The sequence below is a fragment of the Amaranthus tricolor genome, chromosome 6, assembly GCF_026212465.1.
Source record: "Amaranthus tricolor cultivar Red isolate AtriRed21 chromosome 6, ASM2621246v1, whole genome shotgun sequence".
In the NCBI taxonomy this organism is placed as follows: domain Eukaryota; kingdom Viridiplantae; phylum Streptophyta; class Magnoliopsida; order Caryophyllales; family Amaranthaceae; genus Amaranthus; species Amaranthus tricolor.
The window spans coordinates 26,678,177-26,703,086 of NC_080052.1; the positions used below are offsets into that span (position 1 = coordinate 26,678,177).

General features: G+C 33.9%; 3 protein-coding genes across 7 annotated transcripts; 1 reads left to right on the forward strand and 2 right to left on the reverse strand.

Annotated features, from left to right (window-relative positions):
• Positions 1-260: 260 nt before the first annotated feature.
• Positions 261-4,759, reverse strand: LOC130814747 (shaggy-related protein kinase eta-like). The gene is made up of 12 exons (XM_057680929.1): positions 4,561-4,759; positions 3,882-3,974; positions 3,356-3,415; positions 3,005-3,277; positions 2,850-2,924; positions 2,721-2,777; positions 2,329-2,469; positions 2,143-2,193; positions 1,960-2,055; positions 1,616-1,699; positions 1,393-1,494; positions 261-821 (listed from the first exon to the last, which is right to left on the reverse strand). Exons 1-12 carry the CDS (start codon positions 4,573-4,575, stop codon positions 726-728), a joined length of 1,143 nt encoding a protein of 380 aa, XP_057536912.1. The 5' UTR covers positions 4,576-4,759; the 3' UTR covers positions 261-725.
• Positions 4,760-7,220: 2,461 nt separating this feature from the next.
• LOC130814745 (O-fucosyltransferase 8) lies at positions 7,221-16,726 on the forward strand. 5 transcript variants are annotated; one of them, XM_057680924.1, is made up of 11 exons: positions 7,221-7,328; positions 7,437-7,538; positions 10,123-10,212; positions 10,330-10,423; positions 10,671-10,741; positions 12,687-12,775; positions 13,335-13,455; positions 13,562-13,705; positions 14,189-14,523; positions 14,621-14,861; positions 16,136-16,726. In XM_057680924.1, exons 1-11 carry the CDS (start codon positions 7,248-7,250, stop codon positions 16,442-16,444), a joined length of 1,677 nt encoding a protein of 558 aa, XP_057536907.1. In that variant the 5' UTR covers positions 7,221-7,247; the 3' UTR covers positions 16,445-16,726. The 5 variants fall into 5 exon arrangements, with proteins under 5 accessions (XP_057536907.1, XP_057536908.1, XP_057536909.1 ...); XM_057680925.1 differs by lacking the exon at positions 10,123-10,212; XM_057680926.1 differs by having other exon boundaries at positions 7,266-7,538.
• Positions 16,727-16,882: 156 nt separating this feature from the next.
• On the reverse strand, positions 16,883-23,381 carry LOC130814746 (nucleobase-ascorbate transporter 2). The gene is made up of 14 exons (XM_057680928.1): positions 23,069-23,381; positions 22,717-22,814; positions 21,788-21,964; positions 20,708-20,808; positions 19,997-20,072; positions 19,363-19,422; positions 18,647-18,831; positions 18,460-18,556; positions 18,296-18,382; positions 18,152-18,210; positions 17,978-18,069; positions 17,812-17,889; positions 17,565-17,725; positions 16,883-17,380 (listed from the first exon to the last, which is right to left on the reverse strand). Exons 1-14 carry the CDS (start codon positions 23,157-23,159, stop codon positions 17,168-17,170), a joined length of 1,575 nt encoding a protein of 524 aa, XP_057536911.1. The 5' UTR covers positions 23,160-23,381; the 3' UTR covers positions 16,883-17,167.
• Between the last annotated feature and the right edge of the window lie 1,529 nt (positions 23,382-24,910).

The window sequence follows — 24,910 nt, forward strand, 5'->3', positions numbered from 1 at the left end:
AATTGAAAATTAATTTTATCCTTTTACATATAATTTCCTCCAAAAATAGAAGAAAACCAATAAAAAGAGAACAAGTATCATTTGTATTGTCCATGAGACCATGACAATTAAAACAAAACTTAGATGCAAAACAAACAGGATTTTAACAATCTATCTGGGCTAAAAAGCAACCGATAAATGCATAGCATCATTATTATAATCATACCCGGTATAATGCATAGGCAAGAAAAAAATGCTTACTGGATGAACCAAAAGAAAAATAAAAGCAAATGTTACTTTTCACATGATGACCATAAAGGTACTACACTTCTCTGTCCAAGTTTGCACTAGCGCAACGACAATAGATAAACTACACCACTACAGGATACAACATACAGAGGAAAGAAAATATAGAAAAAAATACACCCACCAACTACACTTTCCGTCTCCGCCGCTCTTCAGCGATTTCTCCTAATCAGCCATAAACAGTTACAACATCTACTAACTTTAGTACATTATCAAATTGACCTTTCTATCAACAATTTACAGACAAAAAAGCACATTGGCAGTGAGAACAAGTAAACCACGTAGAGGCAGCAGCACTCCAGCTACAAGGATTGCTCACTTGCTCCGGCTGAGAAAATTATATAGGAATGCCTCCAGAAATTGAGACCAAGTTTTTGCTCAAGGTAATCCACAGGATCTTGCTTGTCAACCAGCAAAAAACATTTGTGTCATTTCAATGTTTAGGTCCTTGTTGGGTGCATCAAATTATGTTCATACTGTCGTCTCGCGTGCTCTGGAATCAACTTGTTAATTAGTTCTGGTGAAGCTCCAGACAGCTGCAACAAGATAAATCAACAAGGAAATGGTGACTCATTTTATCCAAGATTCTCTATTATGATGAGAAGAATTCATCATCAATGCAAAAATTAGAAGGAATGTAAGTGCCATTAGATGTTTTTCAGATGTGATGACCAGAAGCCTAAATAATGTGTGCGAGGTGAGATGAGAATCTTGAGTCTAAACAATGCAGAACATGAACAGCAAGCCTATGTTAAAACACCTATGTGGGATCGCAACATGGATTATTTGATTTGATTCAGTTAACCTCAGGATATCAACATGGCCAGCTACACACAACAGCTAGTCACCAAAGGAAGTCATAAGGGCTGTATACTTGTAACATTCTAAGCAATAGCTCAAAATTCATTGTGTTTATCTATATTCCCATTCCAAAAAAAAAGGAGGAAGTTCACCACATCCAAAAACTTAATGACCTCAAATAGACTTGCCACCCTAAAATAATTTCTGAGCAGTACAAAAAATAAGCTTGGAGCAATACATTTTACATATGCATAAAAATGATGAACCTAAATGTAATGAATTAAGCATAATGTATAGCAAACTTACTTCCTGTTTGAAATTAAAAAGAGGGGGCAACGGGCGACCATTAGGTAGGCGAGCATTTGGTTCTCGGAGTTCATCAAAGAAAGGATGCGCACATGCTTCCAACTATACAAAATGGATAAGATTCACAATCATCACCAAAAAAAACTTCAAATTTCACGGAAATACAATTATGGCAGACCATATAGCATCAATAGATTTTGTTCATATAAACATTCAAACTTACAGCAGTGCAGCGCAAACTTGGTGAGTACTGAAGCAGCCTTGAAGCCAGGTCAATGGCCTCTGGAGGCATACGCTTGTGGAAAACCTGAAACCAACAATAAAGTTTGGAACTGCTCAGAACTCAGACCTAACAAATCAACTGAGGGGATCAAGCTTTAAAGCAATAAGCTGCTCTAAACTTCCTATCAATTCATCAATGATATGCGGCAATGTCGCCAATATGCAAGGAAAAACTAAAAACATCCACAGGGAAATCATTATACAAGCATATATCATCCACGAACTATTATGTCTCCCAACTATCTCAACAACAAATGTAAAGTGAAACAGACAAAAGTGAAATACCTTGTGCCAGGGAGTTGCTTTTATTTGTGGAAACCTAAAGTCAGAATAATTTGGATTCATGCATCGTATCTCTTCCCGTGTTGGTGTACCAAGAACCTTCAGGAGCATGCAATGAGTTTTCATCAAAATCACAATTTAAAAGAGACAAATGCAACATGTCTGCTCCAGTTTTCTCAAGCGTACCTTGATGATCTCAACAAGCTGATCTACAGCATTTTCTCCAGGAAACAACGGCTAAAAAAAGGAAGAACATAAACCAATGAGCATGCTCCAATGCTTGACAGATAGATTACCCCCCCACCACCACCACCTTTTTAGAGCTCTCAAATTGTAGCAAAGCTAAAACAATCTCTAAAAAATTAGGCTCACCTGACCCAGCAAAAGTTCAGCAAGAACACAACCAGCAGACCATATATCAATTGATGATGTATATTCACAAGCACCGAAAATGAGCTCCGGAGCCCGATAGAACCTAGAGCATATGTATGAGATGTTGGCTTCACCCTTAACCTGTTTGAAGAATGTACTAGGTTAAAAATCTTTACTTGCTTGATGAATTGACCATTATCACTCCTCGTTATTAAACAAGCGTCCAGAGTAAATGAATGAAAAAGAGGCAAAAGCACTGTAAGTGCAACTTAACCAATGAATATTTGCAGTACAGAGAAGCATGCCCCTACGAGTCTACGACCACTACAACTAAAAAATTGAAACTTTTATGACTGTAGATAGTAAACAAAGGGAAAAGGAGGTTTACATACAAGGACTTTCGCGCTTCCAAAATCACATATTTTGATTTGATGGGTGAGGGGATCAACCTGCAACAATCACATACTTCAAATTCCACTCTATTGAGCAAAAATTAATCAAAAAATAAAGAAATAACATACTAAAACATTCTGAGGCTTCAAATCTCTATGGCAAACTCCAGGAACATTATGCAAATACGCCAAGCCTCTAAAAATCTGCAAAGCAATGGTATGTTAAAAAGATTGATGGTACCTACATAAAAAATTGACTTTTTTAGACAATGAACAATCTATACCTGATAAGTGTACAGCTTAACGTAGATGAGTGGCATTCTCTGATTAGCACTACTATAGTGCTTCAGAACCCAAAACATGGTCTCAGGAACATACTCCATCACCAAGTTGAGGAAAAGCTCATCTTTAATAGTGGTTGAGAAGAAGCAGTGTTTGAGCGAGATAACGTTCGGATGATCTAGCACTCTCATCAACTGTAACTCACGGTTCTTATACCTTCTATCTTGCAACACCTTCTTAATTGCCACCGTTTCTCCGTTTTCCAAGCATTTAGCCTATAAAAAAGGCAAAATCAAAAAAGACTAGAAACAATTTTTGGTACTACAAAACACTTCAATTGATGATGTATTCACCTGAAATACAATTCCGAAAGATCCAGTCCCCACAACTCTTTCAGCCATATAACTGATGGTCTATAAGAATTAAAAATGGCGTTAGCATCACATCAAGGACACATAGACCAGCTTAATAACACACAATTCAAATCATAAGGCATTGAAATGTCAGTCAAAAACCTTCAATTACGGGTTTGGAAAAATGAGAAAGAAGTTGGTGTATTTCCCACTATCGTACACCAAATGACAACCAACCCTAATAGCCTGAAGACACTTAAACCCCAATCTCGGACGACATCAAGCAGGACTTTCAAGCATACAATAAATATGCCTAACGCCTTAATCCCAAAAATACAGGGTCGGCTACATGAACCAAAAGCAAATCAACATACAAGCATAGAAGTCAAAAAAATGGCATAGGTAAACAAAAAACCAAACAAAGTGAATACATTTTATCCACTTAGCCAATCAATCAAATAAGAAGAAATTCACTAAAACCTAACAAGGACAATAGATAGAAAATCCAGCAGAGCATACAACATACTTGTTTAGGTTCTCCATTTTTGCCCCCCATTGTCGTGGAAATAATGTGGCCAGTGACGGATTCATTGGTGTCTACCACAGTGGAAGATAGCTCCTGTAAGCAATTGGACATTAGCCGTTGAAACCAATCATTATACACACTATACCACAAAAGAAAAGTAAATCTGAGAACCTACAATCAACAGCTAGAAGAAACTAAATTGAAGAAATCAAAAGGCAGAATAATGAATTGTAAGCTAAACTACAAGAATATGCAAATGAACTAGTTGAGCGCTGTTAGGGTAGTACTTAGGATCCAAAGACTTAAGAGTAAAGATTAATACAAGAGATTCTGCAGCAGTGACCTAAATCAAGCGCATTTTCAGATCTAATAAGCTATAAGTTAGCAAAAATTAAGTATATCAGCTCGAAACAACAGAAAAGAGCTTCAACAAATCAATTGAAAACAAAACTTCGAGAAATAAGTTCAGAATGAACAAAATCCAGCTCCGAAATAAAAGATAAACAAAAAATTAAGATTCATTGACAGATCAGGCAGTAAAATTAACATTGTATGCGAAATTAAGCAAGATAACGGAAGGATCAAAAGAGGAGATTAAACTCACCGACCTAGATCTACAAACAACGAAAAGACAAGCAAAAAAAGAGAGAAAACAGAAGAACAAGAAGAAGACGAATACCTTGTCGTCGGCCATGGAAGAGGAAGAGAGAGAAAGGAGGAGGAGTTAGAAAAGCATGGATATGAAAATGGAATTAGAGAGAGAGGAAGGGAAGAGAGAGAAAAGGAGAAGACCCCAGTTACGACACTACCATGTGAATACAGCTCTTCAGTTTTCCCCCTTCAATTCTGAGACCCCAATTCTTCTTTTTCTTTTTAATTTATTAATTGTTTTTGTAATAAAAAATAAAATGAAAATGGTAAAGACGAAAAGTAAAAGTATGTTTGGACTTTCACTATCTCCTTGTCTGCTGTGGACTGTGGAGTGTTGTGTGTTGCTACTTTCTACTTTCTTTTGGTTAAGAGTCAAATTCTGTTAAATTCCCAAAACACCCTCGGTTGCTTCCTTTATTTACCAGAATGGAATTAGTAATATGGTCGACTCACCCCACTTGAAAAAGAGTGGGCTTAGACAATATTTTTTAAATAATTTAGTATAATAGATGGTTGATACTCGTTCTCTAAGATTAACGGGTGGATAATAATACAAAAACAATATCCGTGAATAAACCTATTTTCCCGCTTATTTTATAAATATATAATTTTCTATTTTTTAACTCAAGTTCTTAAATGAGATGGTCTTAACAAGAAATGTACTAACTGTTAGATATATGAATTTATTTTATGGTGAGATAGTCTCATATATGACCACCATTTTTTTAATTATATGAGAAGAAACAATACTCTAATAGCCCAAATTCTAAGTCCATATTCAAGTGTCTCGTCTTTTGAGAATATTTTGAGTTTTTTGAATAGTGCATTGAATTGTTTTCAATTTAACTTTAGACTTTTTTTTGTGATTATATTTCTTGTGTGAATGTTTGTTTAGATTTTTAAGTTTAGTTTTTAAAATTTTATTGGTCATGCCTATTTACCTACGGGTCTAGTCCACTATGAAAAAGGGTGAAAAGCGGCAAAATTATTAAGTCAGCAATGGCGAACGAAATTTTAAAAATCGTCGCTGACTAATTTTTACACCATTGTAATCTTTCCCAACTCATATTGTAATCTTGGCATGATACATTTACACCATTTTCACATAATGTGAATTGTTTGCATACTTATAGGCTTTCCATTAATAACCATAAAATTTATCATGATTTCACATATTGTTCTTTTGTTTTTTTATGATTCCAACAGTAATTTTTATGTGTGTTCACAAAAATTTTAACTTGAGTTTTGATTTACAATTTTATCGTCAATAAGATTTTATTATAGATTACAATTTGGTCAAGTGTAAAAAAAAGAAAAATTGGGAAAAAAATTTTAGACTGAAAACCAAATTATATAACTATATAATGATTTATTTTGGCTTGATTTACAATTAGGGCAAACTTTGTGCAAGCCTAATTGTATTCCTCTCGTCCTCTAACTACACTATATAATGTGCAAAACTACTACATATTGGAATACATAAATTTAACATGCTCAAAAAGCACCAACAAACTACACTATTCTATAATAGAAACTAATTAGCAACATGGATGGGTGAATATAATTAAGAGCACCCAATAGCAGGTACTACCAGAGAGAAAAAACATTTGAAATGTAAATTTTAGTCTGGTCGCTACCATAGACAAACTAAAGTTCAAAATCACGATCAACTCATTCAAAAATAAATTTTAGTGTATCCCGACCCAGCTGATCAAATTTTAGCAAGATCCATATTTTGAACCTCTGACAAATTATATTTTTGTGAAGATTGTATGTGTAAATTCAAATTAAACTCATCTTGTTTTCTTCTGTTTATATTTTTATTGTTTATTTTTATACTTAAAAATTGTAATTAAAGTTTTTAATGATAATTTTGAAGTAGAGAACATTCTTTTTGAGAGGATAAATTTTTTTTTTATCTACAATTTCATACTAAATTACTTACAACAATTAATTAGCTTTATATAAAGTAGGAGCAATAATAACTTCCTCAATTAAATATTCAAAAATTATTGACATAAGTTAGAAAAATAATAAAACACTAAGTATTATTTGACAAGGATAAGTTAGATAATCCATATGAAAATAGGAGAAAAAAATAATTAGTTTTATAGGTCATTAGAATTAAACTCATGTCACAAAAATTTTCAATCATTAAACTAACTGATGATTCTCATAAACATTAACAATTTATAATAGGCTCTAACATATTATTACCTTTTGAGTTTTGGAGCATCCTTGTATCGGATGTAAAATGTAATCCGAATGAAATAAGTGTGCTAGAAATTTTTTTGTTGCACAATAGTTATACATTGGATAATATTTTTTTTAGTTTTTACTTTTCTTGTAAACTAAATAACTGAATGCGATGAAATTTTTAAAATAACTTTCAAGTTCAAAAATACAAAAAAATATAAATAGAAATTTTATGTAATTATAACTTTCATAATCTCCAAATAATTAACATACACATTAATGATGACCCTAATTCAAATAAATTTATTTATTAGTAATATAATTTTCAATAATCATTTTGCAAATTTTGCAGCTTGAAATTATTCGGTAGAAATTATGTGAAAAGAATTAATTTTTTTAATTTTCAATTTGAACATTTAAATTCTTTCAAAATCTGGATTTTTGTTGGATTTTTATTTTTAGAAATAATTGTAAGTTGATTAGTAAAAATTATTTCTTTTGAAATATTCAGACAAATGCATGTATATATTATGGAGCTCAATGGTTAACGAACTTGGAAGAGGTTGTTTATTATTCCCGCCAATTGCTTCCATTTGTTTGGTACGTCGATTCAACCCTCCCCCAAAAAAGTTCTATAATTTGATTGCTTAATTTCATAACCCTAATTCATTTTCCCCAAATCAAATTGTAAAATGACTAAATTTCTAGGGTTTCCTTCTTGTATTTCGTTCTTTATCGTCGCCTTCATCGCGATCAATCTCGAAATGGACGATCAAAGCAACCCAACTAACCACTAACATTTGGAGTTCGGTGAGTAGCAGTTTTTTTTCTGATGTGATTGTTAAACTTATTTATTATAATTTATCAACTCATGGTTATTGCAACTCAGAAATTTAATATATATTGCTTTTGTTTCACTCACATATCATTGTCTTGCTTTACTTCGAATTCTTCTGTTGGTGTATTGACGTTTCTATTTTAGCTAATTTGACCCTTTTAAATGAATAACTCCATCGAATTAAATATGTGAAACGTCTTCTGATGATTTGGCATGTTGATTGTGTCAACTTATTTGAGATATGGTAGAAATTTGTTGGCTGATTTTTTAATTTAAATAATCATGTGGAAAAAGAGGTTGCTTGTTTGATTATATTTTGGGGAGAGAATTCTGAATTCTTGTTAAGGTAGTTGGAGTTATAGGGAGAGATTGAAATTTTGATGGGGAAGCTTGGTTCTCCTAAAAGTCCACATCCTCATCCTGCTAATGTTGATTTCTTGTTCGGGATGGGAGATTGTCCAGCAAGATGTTTTGAGACTACTACCAATAGTGATTATTCTTCAGGTAGGAGGATGTCCGGGGCTTATCATTATTGGAGCAAGACTTTTTTGTTTGGTAGCTTAAAGGGTCATAGTGCTAATAATATTGTTGCAAAACAAGCAAATGGTAAGGGTGCGTATGGTGGAAAAAGGCAAAATTGGTTCCATAAGCATTTAAGGTGGATTAGTTTTGCTATTGGGTTGACAGGTTTTTTGTTCTGGTTGGATTCTTTCATGTTTGTGGAGTTTGATGCTATGAATTTTCGCAAAAGTTCCGTGTTAGAAGCAAGCATGTGGAAGGTATTGGACTGTATATTTTGGTTCTGTTTCAGCTGTCAGCTTTTTGTATGAGTCTTGACTAGTGGTGCAAGTCATTAAGATAGGATTAAAGCTTTAGTTTATTATGGGAAACTACTATGAATTAGCCGTGCTTGATTTAAAAAGGTTCGTACTTTTTTTAGTTAATTTATGTTAATAAGGATGCATCCATTCTTGATGGAGCCAATGATTAGTTCCTTGGTTTCTTTCATAGATCAATACGAAACAACCTTTTTGTTTTTACTAGGGTTAGGTCCCGTACGTTCGAATCCTTTGTAGGTGGGAGCCTATATCGGAGTCACTTAATTGCTTTGGCGTGATGAAATGTTGTGTGTTGATAAAGAAAAAGGCACCTAGGACTTTACAATTTACATGTAAACTTCACTTCATACTTTAGGCTGAAAAAAGTATTCAACTGACCAATTTATGTTTTAGAGCTACTAGGAAATCAAAATCCATATGAGGGGTAGTTTATGCTTCTCCCATGAAATGTTCTGCATTCCCTTCCAGGAAGATTTTATTACAAATTACAACTATTGTGGGTGAATCTTTGGTATTGGATGGGGTATGTATATTTAATACCCTTAATCTAACAAAGCAAGAATAGTAGAAATGTGCTTTTGTCAAAGAACTCCTGTCAAAAACAACTTGAACTTTTGATAGGATTAATAGAGACTTTTAGACCAATGCACAAATCTTAGTGCACCTCATAGTCCTTTCAAACACACATCTTCTGCCAATATGTGGTCATGTAGATTGTTGTTTAAAGTCTACAAAGCTGTGCATTTGATAACTCTATTACAACCTCATTGATCTTCTTAACTCAATAATGCTTCTCTTATATTTCTGACTGTTTTAGGTTTAACTTCTTACATATCTTATCTCCTTCATGTGGCCATTCCGTTCTATTTTGGCAGATCACTTCATTCCTATACTATATGTCTCCTAGATGGATTACATATTTGACAAAATATCCTAGTATTAGCCTATTGTAACACATTCACTTGAAAACATTAATGTAGTGTGAACACTTGGTAAAATTAAGCAAAGCTAGTCTAGTGGCTACCTGATTGTGTTTTACATTGAGTTTAGTTTGATACAGGACAAAATATGTCTACTTGCGGCCTTCCTCATGGTCCTCATCCATGGGCCTCTCATAATTCAAAGATTTCATACAGTGTCCCACTTGGTTTGTGTTGATATGTTGATTGCTTTGCTAATATAGTGTCCCACTTGGTTCGTATTTCTGATTAGGTTCTTGTCAAGGTACTGCAATAACATCAGAGGGCTTTGTGGTATTTGACTATTTGTTCACGTTTTTAAACATCTTTGAGAATGTAGCACGCTTATTGTATCCCTTGTCTTTTCTTTGCTAAAATATGTCGACTGTCTGCAACACTATGTTATGAGGATGGATTTGATGATATTATGGGAGACTTTGCTATGACAGAAATACGAACATTGATAACAAACTTAACTAAGGTCTTTGAGTCTATAATCATGAACCACAGTCCATGAACCACACTACATTAAGCAAGGTTAAGGATGACTGTCATACCGTTGTAATTATACGAGTATATTTTTTCCATCGATACTTTTTTGAACTTCACCCTTTAAAATATTAGCATTCTTTGGCTATCATGCAGCTGCTTATGTTTTTTCACATTTCGGGTTTTGTGAAAATTACTTTTATGCTTAAGGATATAAATGGTAGAGATTCTCATTGACTGATTATAAGTTTACATATTTTGATGGAAAGGATATTAGAGGTATCTCTAACAAGAAAGAAAGCTTTTCATTGCTTATGTATGGTCGTCTTCTGAAATTGGCATCTAGCTCTCCTGCACAGGTTTTCATTTAGTGCATACACAAACTCCTACATTTTGTTTCCTTTTTCATACGATTTCCTTTCTGTGTTTCTGTATGCATTTTTGGTTAATTATGTGTTTCCATATCAATGATGCAGGATGGACGTGATTCAATTAATCCATGGAAAGAACCTTCTTCACAAGCATCACTGTGGAAACCTTGTGCGGATAGGCCAGGGCCAAAAGATAAAGGTAATTACACATTTCTTTTATGCCGGCTTATTACTGCCTCCTTTTTTGGCTGAAAAAAATTCCTTTTCAAGACTTTTGCTTCAGCCACATACTTTGACAACTTGGCAAAAAATCGAGCTAGGTGGATTGCATGTGTTGTAATCAGAGGACTTGACCATAGGATCAAATACACATGTAATACAAATCACTTTTTTTACTTCAATCAGCAGTAATTGATTTTTTTTCTCCTTTCTTGTTCATGCTTCAGGAAGATTTAAAAGAAGTAATGGATACATACTAATTAGTGCAAATGGTGGTCTCAATCAACAACGAGTCGCCGTAAGTTCACAACTCCTCTTATTTTCTCTATTCCATCAAGCTTTTATTCCTGTTAGAATACAACTATCATGATTAATGCAATTTCTTTTGGATGCTAAGAAAATTTCCCCCGGTTACTTAAAAAACCCTTTGAACAACATTCCATTATCTCAATGCCATTAATGGCTCCCACATAGGGTGGGGTTAGGAGGGTCGTGTGTACGCAATATTGTCCTTATTAGTGATAACGCTAACAACAAGGTTGTTTCCGATAGACCCTTGGTAGCAAACATCATGTGCAACTTCACATAGATTAAAAGTGCACATGATATGATGAGTCATTTTACTATAGTTCATTATAAGAAGTGAAAACCATTTGTGATTGAGTAAATTACACATATTTTGTCCTCCTAAGAGATAGGATTTTCGTAGAGTCATTTATCTTTTTAATTGTTGGAATTGAGGCTTTGTTTTTTTTTTTAATTTTTTTTTTTTTTTTGTCATTGTATGATTGACATTTAAAGGATTTGAAATAATCCTTTAGCAGTAACTGGTTGTTCTAATGTGATTATGCACTATAGGGCCTTTGCCATATTAACCTCTTTCATGGATTTTTAATTCAACAACATTTCATTAACTGAGTGCCATTATGTGATTTCCATCCAAGAGGCTAATGTAAGCAACCTTACTCTTATTATTATTAGTGATTACATAGAGTTTGTTTCCGATTGACCCTTGGTAGAAAACATCACTTTGCATAATTAAGAAGTGCACAAGATATTGTCCATTATAATCTGAAAACAAAGAAATATGATTCTTTGACCGCATCAATAATGGACACACATGTTACAATTAGTATTTATGAAAATTAAAACAATTATAACTCATTGCTATATCAAGAAAATAGGAGTACAAACCCATATATCAATATAGATAGGAAAATTATAAGATATCATCAACCTTTAATGGTAACTCTTGAGGGACAACTATGAAAGTTGAGGCATATACATAAAAACCATCTTGGATGGACCCCCCTTCACACTATAACATCAACTTGGCCAAAGAAAATTACAATATCTAATCACACGAGCAATCAACTGAAAGATAATCTATCCATGATCTATCCTTTATGGTTGAAATAAAGAAAAAGCTATCCTTCAGTTTAACTTTTTCTTTATATTATAAATTGCTTGACACTAAATCCGCTCTACAATATCATGTATAGTATGCACATTTTGCTTCCACAAGCTTGTGTCCTGTTCCTCCAAATTTCGTAGACCAGATGCATATTTTAGTTTTGAACATCTAATTTTATGCTTAGAATAGTACAATTCAGAGCTAAATTGCTAAATTTATTCACAAAGTTATCAAGGCTACAAGTATATAGGAGAGATTGAAAGGAGAAGTTATCAAGGCTACAATTTTATACTTAGAAGTCAATTATGAAAGCTGGAGCCAGAAAGAAAATGAGTTCCTATTACTTAGAGTCTAGGGATAAGTTCGTATTGGAAGAGATGGAGCTCTCTGACATTAGCTACGTGTTTTTGCGATATGCTGTTGCTGTTGTTGCTTTGAACATAGTACATTAACTGATTCTTTTCTATAGTCTGTAGCCTGAGCCGTAATTATTTTTCTGCACAATGCACTAATGTCAGGGACTGTTGAGTTATTTATAGTTCTCAATCTCATCTCTTATGAATAGTTGAGCATGCTCAAACATTGGATCTACCTTACACATTGACTCATGAAGCAAGGTTAAGTAAACTTGTTTAGTGCTTGAATTCATAGTGATCAAATTAGTATAACAAATTAGTCGATCAGAACACAAGCCAGAATGTGCATATCGCTTATTTCCTTCGTAGTTAGATGCTTATATTTGTTCTGTTAATGCTTTGTTTCTTTCAAATCTGCTGTTGAACCTTCTGTTTCAGAATTCAGAAATCTAAGGAGAGTTTTTGATGTACAGGTCTGCAATGCGGTTGCAGTGGCATCATTACTCAATGCAACACTAGTGGTCCCAAGATTTTTATATAGCAGCGTTTGGAAAGATCCAAGGTGTGGTTATGTAGTACTTCACAAAATAGTATTTTTGGTGCATTAGCAATCATACACTTTCCAATCTTCACTTACCTATACACTAAGGAATAAGAAAAGAAAATCATAAAACAAGAGAGAATAAGGAAGAATTGGAGAGTAGGATTTCAAAATCGGTGTCTTCAACATTAAGATGTAAAATTCGCTTGATCTTTCTTTTCTTTTTTTTTATTGTGGTGGTTTTCTTTGTTTTTTCTTTCTTTTTCCCTTTTTAGTAACTTCTTATTCAGTCTGATTTCTCAGACACAAGGGGCATTAATATCCGGAAAAACAGGATATTATGCTCTGAGGATTCAAGAGCAGTGTGTCATGACCTCTCCTATATGTGTACACTAGGGTTTTCATGGAGATTTGCTACTAATTTGAGACAAAACCTGTTGTGAAGTTGGAAAATCTATCTTATGCTTCTGTAGGCACCATTACTGATAAAAGTGTTCGATTGTAGTCACCATTGCTGCATTACAGAGGAATGTTAATGTTTGTTGCTAATATGTGCAATGGTATAAACAAAAAACTGCAGCCAGTTTGGTGATATATATCAGGAAGAGCATTTCATGAACACGTTGAAGGATGAAGTAACCATTACAAAGGAACTCCCTCAACATCTAAGGTCCATAGACCTTGAAGCAGTTGGCAGTGTTGTAAGTTATTTTACTAGTAGCTACTAGAAATGTTTGACCTCTGATAACGAACTAGATATGTGTGCACTTTTACTGACTAGTTGGTCATGTTTTAAATGTTTTTTAGATCACTGATACTCAACTTGAGAAGGAGGCACAGCCAACTGATTTTACAAGAGTCGTACTTCCTGTCCTTCTACAAAATGGCGTTGTACATCTTCTTGGATTCGGAAACCGTTTTGGGTTTGATCCAATGCCTCACCACCTTCAGGTTGAGGATATTCTTCCCTTAACATATTGTGCAAGCTTAAATGTGAAGATGTTACATTTGAGTACCATAATTTTTTTCATCAAGTGTTGTAGGTTGATGTCACTCTTTTTTCTGAAAAAATAAATTTTCTTTTATGGAACATTTTTTTTCATATTAGCTACAAGCATTGAAGCTCTTTAGAAATTGAATCCCTTCTGCTCCTCTGGTCAATGATCTGGAGTCCATTAAAGAGACCATGCACTCCCAAGAACTCTTTAACCAATAGTGAATGTAATTGTTATTTCTTTGCTGTTCGTGTAAAATTTGATACAGATTGGAATTCTAAATACAGCCCTGTATGAACATTCTGAAGACCGATTGTTATGAGCTTTCTTTCAACTGTTTACAGTTTCCATCCCTGATCATTGGTGTTAATTGGTTCACTGTACTAGTTCATTTAATGATAAGAATTTCCTTCATACTGATTGATCATTTTTATTTCAGAAACTGAGATGTAAATGCAATTTCCATGCTTTGAAGTTTGTACCAAAAATTCAAAAAATTGGATCACTATTATTAAGAAGGATAAGAGAATACAATTCATCGAGAAATAGAATAGACCGAGAACTGCTAGGAGACTTTATGCCAAGTAATGATTCACAAAGAAATGATGTGAGCAATAGTCCAATCAAGTATCTTGCTCTACATTTGAGATTTGAAGTTGATATGGTGGCTTATTCCCATTGTCAATTTGGTGGAGGGGAAAGTGAGAGGAAAGAGTTACAAGCTTACAGAGAAACTCATTTCCCATTGCTCCTTCAACGACTCAAAAATTTGAGGTGTGATGGTGTTCTTATTCACTTAGATGTTGTGTTTTTAGACTTCAACAATAAACTGTCTATTGCTAATATTAATGTGAAATATTTATGCACATAGGCCTGTGTCCCCTCATGAATTGAGAATCTCTGGAAGATGTCCCTTGACACCGGAGGAGGCAGGTCTTCTTCTTGCGGGCCTTGGTTTAGAGCGTGATACTTACATATATCTTGCTGGCTCTCAAATATATGGTGGAAAGACAAGGATGGATCCTTTCACCAGCCTTTATCCGAATCTAGTTACCAAAGAAGATCTTCTGACTCCCAGTGAACTTGAGCCTTTTAGGAATTTTTCTTCTCAGGTAAACTGTTACATGAATTCTGTAATTCAGTAAGTATCCTCGTGTTTTGCCGCATTCTTTTATTGAGAAGTCATGACATGTTGTCATGTCTGAAGTGACTTTCCGAAATTGACAGTATCAACATGCTATCAACAATAAATATAACTGTAACTCACTGGCGTTTTTGCAGTGCTTGCAAGTTGAAATGTATATCTTTCCAACACATTCAGTTTTACTATGCATAGCTTACCGAACTAATCTGAAGGGAACTCGTCTTGAAATTACTCTCATATTCACTCGTTGCAAAATTTCTCATAGTTTCATTCATCATGTGCTTCTGAAAAGGCGATTAAATTTTTATAGTAAACAAAGATAACCCTTTGAAGCACCCTTCAATCATACACTGAGGATAGCATCTTCCACACACACACCTTCCAGTCCAAACATCTTCTGATATTGGTGTTGGTAGCTAATAGAAGTTAAAATATTGTTGATATATGAATTTATGATAGTCAACCTCTACTTAATAAGTTACAATGAAGTGAACATCACTTCTGTTGGCTTCAACTTGAGCAGTCACAAGCGCATTGCACACACACACACATAATAGTTTTTTTGAAAGATGGACTTCCAGATAATTAATACATTCCATCATCCCAACATCACTAAGTGTGCTCCCACCTGGGCTCCTTTTGGGTGGGGTTTGGGGTCAGATATACGCAACGCACCCTTATTAATGATAACAAAAAGGTTATTTCCATTTTTGTATCAACATCATTTGCAACTTAACATAACTAAGAAGTGCTCATGAGTTAATGAGCCTTTTTGTACATTAAAATGTATGTTCTTACAGAAAATTACAGCTATTGTGGCCTCAAACAGTTGTGTTTCCTCATAAGTCATCTTCTTAATTCCCGTTTGTGTTGGTGCCTAAGATAATTCTCACTTGCGAAAACTTATGTTTTCTCATTCACATTGGTACTACACTTTGTTTGAATTGAGGAAACTGAAGGGAATGGAAGGGGTGGGATTAAGTGGGATATAATATCCTTTGTTCAGATACCAATTTTGAAGGGAATAGATTTAGAAAGAAGGGATTTGAAGGGAATAGATATAAGATGAATATGGATGAAAATTACCCTTAAAAGAAAAGTGTTATAAAATGTACTGTTTGGGATAAAAGAAAGACTTGAAACTAACCTTAAAATAAACACGAGAAAAGAAATTAGAATTTAGAGCCCTACCTCTTGTTTTTATGAAATATTCTAAACATTGTGGTAAAAAAAATTTTGCAGCTCGCTGCACTGGACTTCATTGCATGTGCAACTGCTGATGTTTTTGCCATGACTGATTCGGGAAGCCAACTATCTTCATTGGTATCTGGATTTCGTACATATTTTGGAGGTGGTCATGCTCCTACATTACGGCCAAATAGAAAGAGGATTTCTGCAATATTGTTGGAAAATGACACCATCGAATGGAGCAGCTTTCAGCAAAGGATAAAGAAAATGTTTGATGAAGGTCAAAAAGTTCATGTGAGACGCTATGGACAAAGCATTTATCGCCAACCTAGGAGTCCCGAATGCATGTGTAAATCTCACTAGACTTCATCCCTTCCCCTCTCTTTCGTACTTTCCGTCTTATTTCTTATATAGGATAAAGCAAAAGTACAGTCTACAAATACAGAGTAGGAGGCAGAAAAAGTACAGTTCCTGTGAGTTTGCTCCATATAGCATTACCTTTCCACAACGTGTCGTCGACAAGGGCAAACCCATGGTTAGAAAGGAGAGTTTAGTATCGATTTTTTGACATTCATACAAGATTATTGATGTATATGTATCTGTTTTGTTGGTATGATTGATCAATTTAAAATGATGTTTTGATTACAATTGTCTTCTAGTTCTTGACAAGGATGTCACTTACATGCTTTGTGCTCTTGCTGTGAATAAATCTTCTTCATTATGGCATCTCACCACTATTAATATAATGCGCCAGCTGATTCGCTTTTTGAATTCGACGTCCCCTCAAAATAGTCTAAAATTAGTTTATAACCAGCTATAATTTATTTTTTTAATTTGCAATTCACAAGAAGATTGTTGAATTATGTGACATTAATCATTATTTTTTAAAAAGAACAAATAAATAATTTTGTTATTAAAAATAACCCGAAATACCGAGTTGAGATATACATAAAGAGCAAAACTTGATTTACTCCACTTCATCACCAGAATTGTGTGACTAGCACAATGCTATTAGAACTAATCTCAAGGCGTTGTACAGGAGCTAAAATCTGATGCCTTTATCAAGGGCTGTTAACGATCGACACTTCACGATGGAGGAAAAAACCGGTTGAGGTTGAAGGGAAGGGTGTAGAACTCTTCATTACGGCTGTCTCCTTTAAATGTTCGAAATTTGACCCACCACGGCATTCCTCTGTCTCGTGCACTGTCCTTGTAGTCAAGGGTGTTATCCAGGAGAACCGCCACGATCAGTGCCACTGCCGGTGATGACGAGAAGATTGTATTCAAGAAATCATTGAACTGTAGGTATTGCAGAGTCACACTTCAGTCCTTGCATTTAAAGTTAAATTAATATTACCCCTGTTTTGAAATACTTGCAACTGATTGTAACATGTTGTGCGGGAAAATATCACTATCAGACTATCAGTTGCAAGTATAACAGAACGGAGGAAGTACTTAGAATAAGCATATTAGATGTTCTCACCCATCCTGCTCTGGTGTGTGAAGGTCCATGTAAAGCACCAGCTGAATATTCTCTAAAATAATCAGGAATAGACAGACCAAGAAACATGGCTACACCTGTTATGAAAAGATTTCTCATGGAGTTCATATTTGTGAACTGCAAGAATGATAGCCCTACCGAACCTGAACAAGCATCATCCGAATCACAAAACAGTTTTGCACTTTTCTTCGACTAAACCATATTCAACCCGAAAATTTTTAGAACTCACCGACAAGGCCAAAGAAGACGCAATACATTGCAGCAAATATTGTAAACGGTATTGAAGCAAAGAGAGCCCCGAATTTTCCTGCAAGTATCGGTCAGAAAAGGTGAGAATCTTGTCAATCTATCAGCGATTTTCTTAATCAAAGAGAGTTAAAGAAGTTATGTCTGACCTAACATCGAGAAAAAGATCATAAAACCCGCAGAAATTTGGATTACTCTACGACTTCCTACACGAGTGCTTCCAAGCAAGCCGACATTTTCTCTGAAATTCGACAATGTTAATGTTAGTTTTATGTCATCGTGCTGCTACATTAGTAGGATTGCAGGGCTAATGTAATACTCACATGGAGACTGCAGAGCCACTTAATGTCCCGAATAGTCCACTGAGTAGAATCCCGATACCCTACAGGCAGAATTGCGAATCTCAATTTTTCGGGGGGATTGACACTTGCTAAACCCGGAGCTAACATTAACAGAATCATAAATACCTGCCATCCTATACCGCGACTTAGAACATGAGCCGGAGGGGGTGTGGCACTTGCTAAACGAGCTGCAGCTTTAAAAGCTCCGGTGGACTGTAGCAACATTTCAATCACATAAGTACACTAATAGTTTCATACTCGAGTCTATGGCAACTATAAACGCACGCTACCTCAATCAGCGAGACAAGTACAGCAGCCATCATTCCAAATGCATGACCGGCATCAAAAGAAGGCGCACCCCATTGCAATGGGTATGGGATCTTTATCCTACACAAGTGAATCCAAGGGATGATCAGTCGATCCTTGACTTCTTGTCTAAGCATAACAATATCATCACACTTCCTGTGATCAGCTTACCATGGTGCAGTCGAGATAAGGTTAGCCTTATCAGTTCGGCAGTTCATCTGAGTTTTCTCAGGGCGGTGTTTGTAGGCCCCACTAGCCGTCAAAAGATGTGCATAAGCCCATATAACTGTGACTGAGAGAAGAAGCGCGAAGCGCTCCAGCATAGGCAGCTGTCTGATCTGAAAGTGTTTCAGATACTGCACATACATGGGTTAAACAGGAAATAATTAACATCTTAGTAATCAAGATAATGCGACTAATGGGTATTTTCAGTTCTTTAAAAGCAGTCACTTAGATTTTGCATAACGTAGCAAAACCAAATGGACAGTGGGAGTAGTCGTTATTCTTTAAACAATCGGTTTTTATGAGTGGAAGCAACTACTAAAATCCAAACCTTCCTTAACCATACTAAGGTCCATTAAAGATTACTATTTTGTAATATTAATATTCTAGACTTTTTAATAAATAAAAGGTTAAAAAGTACTCCTACTCCCTCTATTTTCATGACGTAGCAAGCAACACAAATTATTTTTGTTTGCGCTATAATTTTGCAATATTCTTTTATGCACTACGTTATTTTCTTTATTTCTTATCTATATATATAATTTTTTTTAATTTTTTGTTAAAATCTAAATGTCCACACCAAATCTTATGCGGTTTTATACTTCTACTGTTACAAAAGAATAAAATATGATATAATTTTTGGTCACAATAATAATGACAGATACCTGTGAGAAGACAACAAATAATATAAGCATTGGAATCCCAATTTCTACACATCTTCCGACCTGGAAACCAAACAAGCCAATATAAAATGATTCATGTATAGAATGATAAAGCCACTTAAAACATGAATAAATGTTTTTTTATTACAGAGGACGGTGGGAAAGGTGAGGGTTATATGAGAATCGAATTCAGGAACCTGCCTAAAAAAGACGATAATTGTTCCAACTGAAATAAGACTCGAATCTTAAAACTCGAATAAATGTTTTTTTATTACAGAGCACGATGAGGGAAGGAGAGCGCTATGTGAAAATCAAACTCAGGAACCTGTCTAAAGAAGGCAATAATTGCTCCAATTGAGGTAAGACTAGATTCTCAAAACCCGAATAAATATTTATTACAGAGCGCGGTGAAGGAAGGGGAGAGCTATGTGAGAATCCAACTCGGAAACCTGCCTAAAAATAGCGATAATTACTCCAACTGAGATAAGACCCCATTCTAAAACCTTATAAATGTTACTACGTGATATGGATACAATAATTAATTGCAAAGCATACAGCAACGGTCTTCAATAAAAATTTAAGACAAAATATTTAAATTATTTGCAGATGAAATTTAATTTTAATTGATTGGGCTTACCACTGGGAATCCTCTATCAAGCAGGCCAAATCCCACCAATGATATAACTGGAACCATACCAACTGGGCTAAAAAACCTGACAGATCATACATAGTACATATTGAATCTTTGTTACTTTCTAGTATAGTTAAGCTGTGTTTCAACGAAATAAACGTTTTAAGGCAGAAAGTCGTCGCACTTTGCAATACTTTTTGTCGAACCTGGCGACTAGCTTCTGTCTCATTTACTTCAATTTGTATGTTTGTGTTCTAAAACACTTTGAATTATTTTGATGTAACTCCTAAGAAGCCTAGATTTTGTAGTGGGCCACGAGCATTTCATGTTCACGAGTTTTGAAAAATGGCACACATATAATATATGGCTCGTAGGAAAATAAAAAATTAATAAATTAGTGATTTGGCATGCTGCATGGCCCGATACGGCCTGCAAGCTTGCATGCTCATATCGTGTCATGGACTATTGTTTAGTGAAATTGAGCACGGCATGCATTGCATAGCACGACCCGATATTGTTTTGAGTTGTATGGTGGACTAACAATCTAAACTTCGCCTAACTTGGCGGCACTTTGGCAGTAAAGTCTAGTGGGTCCATATTCCATACCAGACCCAATTCAAGGAAAATGATACTCATACTAGGAAAAAACATGACATTGAAATTGACACCATTATGGGTCATATATAGAGGAAAATGAGTTGAATTTAAGGATTTAACCTTGAACAGATTGCCCATAATTGGCTGTAACCCAGAATTATTTGTAGACTTGAAGCCACTATTAAAGCTCCTTGAACTGCCCTCATGGTGCTATTAAACCTCTGTACATTACACAACCAATTATTATAATAAATAATGAAACTTCTAAACTAATTAATCCCCACAAAATGAGCTAACATAATTGCAAAACCGCAAATTAACAGAGTATGTCTGACAAATGACTAGTTTAGTTGGCTTGTTTAACGCATCGATACCGTTGCTTTTAGTTAGCGATTGTTAAACCAAACCATTTATTATGCAGATGTTGGTTGTTTTTTAGATAAAAGTTATTCCAAAAAGTCAATAAAAAATAGTAGTTTTTTTGGCTTATAAGTCGGTTTTTAAGCTGGCATAAATGTCCTTTAACAAATTGTTTTTAGTCATTTGACCAACTAATTGATTAGAAATTAAAAATAATAGGTCTGAAAAGGATGGCTTTCCTATCCTAATTAATTACTACCATTTGCAATGAGGGGATGTTGGTATGGTTTATCCCACATCGACAAATTAAATATGGTGTGAACACTTTAAGCTACTGTGTAGGCCCTCTTTCCAAGCCATATGTTTTTGGGATGGTATACATCTCCTTGGCTTATGAAGTGTGTGCATCTCATGTTATCCCGTTGATATACTGACATTCACAATAAATCCAGCCTATTCAACAAGTCGATCACAAAAATCACCCACATACACACCCTAATCTCATTTCCTTTGTAAGTTAATGATGTTGAAAAAGCATTAAAAACATTGGACTTAACTTTCCAAAAAGCATACATTAAAGATAAGTATCACAATTTTTAAGGTATAAAATACAAAATGGAATCAAGTGTGCATATTCATAGTGAAGTAAGTGCATTGATAGTGATATCATTCACTTTTACTCTCAAAAACTTAAAGTCGGTATCTTTACCAAAAGCCAATAAGAAAGGAAAGGTGGGGTCAAAGGTTGAAAACCAGCTTTTTCTTTGCTTCTTTTTAGGTCTCAATCAACTCAACTAAACTTGTATAAAGCTGAAATTCAATGAAAATGAGTGAAATTACCATATGAGGATCTTCAATCCTTGTAAAAGATGAATCATGTATGATGGAGATGATAGGGACCATGTATGCATAAGATGCCCCAATCACGGTTGGAAGCCGGGTACCAAATAGAGTTTGTAGTAGAGTATTAACTCCTTGTACAAAAAGCAATGTTTGCACTACCCTTGCTTTGTCACCCTACATTTTTCACATTTTTACAAATTAATACTAACATCTTATATGAGTGCTTGAATGAAGTGCATTTTTTAAAAGGATAATACTGTCTATATTTGATTATAAATACTGTAGCCGGGATTTACTTAGGATATAAAATATTACGATAAAATCATGTTAATAATGCATTTGTACTCAATATGTATTTGATTAAGCTTCTCATAGTAGCTACATATAGTGTATTAGTTCGTCTTTTTAACTTTATCATATAGATTTTGATTGTAAACCTACATTTCTTCTGGTAATCTCGTCTACGAACTCATTCTCTTTATTAGTCTCATCCACACAAGTATTTATTTTTTGTCTTATACCAATTTTTGAAGAACCAATTATATGTCTATTCATAGCAAACTTAAGGAAAGAAGAAGATATTAGTTGAATATATACAATTATGACACAATTTTATAGGATGCACAATTTGTATTTCTAATCAACACTATTTGAACAATTGTAGCAAATTATATTTGTCATGATTGAATATTTGAGATAGAGGAGAATGTATATAGAAACATTAGCTTGAACATTTAATGTAATTAGAAAATTTCCAAGATACTAAAATTAATAAATGTTTCAAAGCTAAACAATTGCTACAAACTACCCTCTTATGATTATACTTCTAACATTTCATTACCCTAATAATCAAAGCTTTTTAGATAGAATTGAAGAAACAAAATAAAAGCATAAAAATAAGGAGAGCTGAAAATGAAAGGACTCACATCAGAACCACCCATCAAAGGAACAAGAAAAGTAGGAATCATAACAGCAGTTCCTAAGGCCAAAATGTAATGCTGAAAACCCAATGCAACTGCCTCCCCTGTAATCATCCAATTTCAGTTCAACCAAAACTTGTTAATCACAGATTAACTTCCTTAATATCTGTCATTTTATAAACAAAAATGGTTAAAAGAAAGATTGAAAATTTTCTATTTTATAAAAACATGTCCTGTTAATATATAAAAAAAAAATTAACAATGAGCTGATTTACCAAACACTCGCATCAAATGATCGAAACATCCAACCATCAAAATATTCAACCAAAAACCCCAAAAAAGGAAGTGGGAAAATTACCCCAAGAAGGATTAGAGTCAATACAATACTCTAAACCTTGCAATTGTTCCATGGGTGGATGACTAATCTCTTCAGGTTTTAAAGGCTCCATTTCTTAATCTCTTCAGAATCAAACCACCCAGAAATCTGATATTTTTCTTAAACTTTTAAAAAATGATAAAATTGCATAAAATGACCCAAAAAAAGAGAAATATAAGAAGAAAAATGGAAGGAAAAGAGATGAAAAATAGTCCAGTCCAGTTGTAGAAAAAGTAGAACAAAAAGAAACAAAGCAAAAACTCCTACTAAATACTAAATACTAAATACTTCTACTAAATAGTAAATAGTACTTCCTCTTTATATACACACAGATTAAAGAGTGTTCATTGGTGAAGTTTCCGTTAGGTTTGAAAATACCGAAATTACCCTCTAAGGAACTGCCAGACACCTGCTCAGTGGCCACTGATCCCACTAGTTACCGTTACTTTTACTGCTTTTTTCACATTTATTTTTAATACTTATTATATCTCAACTGTTTAGTACTAACTTGTAACTACATACTAATCACACTTTAAATCTGACAGGATTTATCAACTAAACAACATAATTGTATGTTAATAGTACTATTAATTTAGTAATTAGTACTATCAACTAAACAACATAATTAGTATTATTTGGGATGGGACTGGGAGGGACTGTTACAGGGTTCCTGATTTTACTCCTCAAAAGAGGTGACATGGCAAATAAACTACACCATTAATGTATGCCAGGGAGTACAAGTTTACCTCTATTTAGGTTATGGTGTTGGTTAATAGATCAAAAATCTTAATAATATTGAATTATGTACCGATATAAAAAAATATTAGTGAAGTTTGTTTATGGCATATGTATATATATATATATATGCATGTTTGACCTATTTTATACTAGTGTTAGAATTACTTGATATGTTAATGTGTTAAAACTGTTTTTTATATTAGTATTAGATATGCTAGATGGAGTTTTAACTTTTTTTCTGTAAGATACTTTATATCGATTTATCTAATTTATGTCATAAGGCATAAAATAAAGGATATTACCTTATTTAACCAACTTAATCTAAAGATGATTTCCTTAATATTCTATTGGAGATAGTGATTTATCATCAATATAATTAATATAGATAAGAAAAAAAATAATATTTTATTAAAAAAATTAAATAAAGTTAGTTAAAGGTAAAAGTAAAACTATCTTATATTGATGTATTTTAATTTTTAATTCATATAGTCCATTTCTTATATTTTTTTGCAATTTTATTTGACAAAATAGTCAAACTACAAATAGTTTAAAGTCAAGAGTCCATTACAATAATGATTTATTGCATTTTGTGGGGTATTTTTGGTAGGTATGTGATATGTCTTGATACTTTTCCCTGACCATTTTTAATGTAGTTCTTTTAGTTTTGTTTTTATTTTGTTTTGTTTTTTTGTTGGTTGGAATTATTGTTCGCTCTCAAATCTCAAAAAAATGGAAAAGCCTATAGGTTGGCTACTTGGCACTCTATAAAGTTAGGTTTAGATCAACTCATACTCCCTCACTCCAATATTATTTACATTAATGAGAAGATTGCTATTTTTTAAGAAAAATTTAGATAATGGCAATAAATAAAGAGAATGAATAAATTGTGTTGATGGAATTATAAGAAAGTTAAAATGTATGGATGAGATTTAATCTCTTCCATACATTTTACCTCTCTTTTAATTTCACCCACACAATTTATTTTCTCTTTATTTATTATCATTATCCACCTTTTTAAAAAAACATAAATTTTCTCTTTGATGCAAACCACAATTACTTGTCTTTTTGATTCTTGGTTCCGTCATA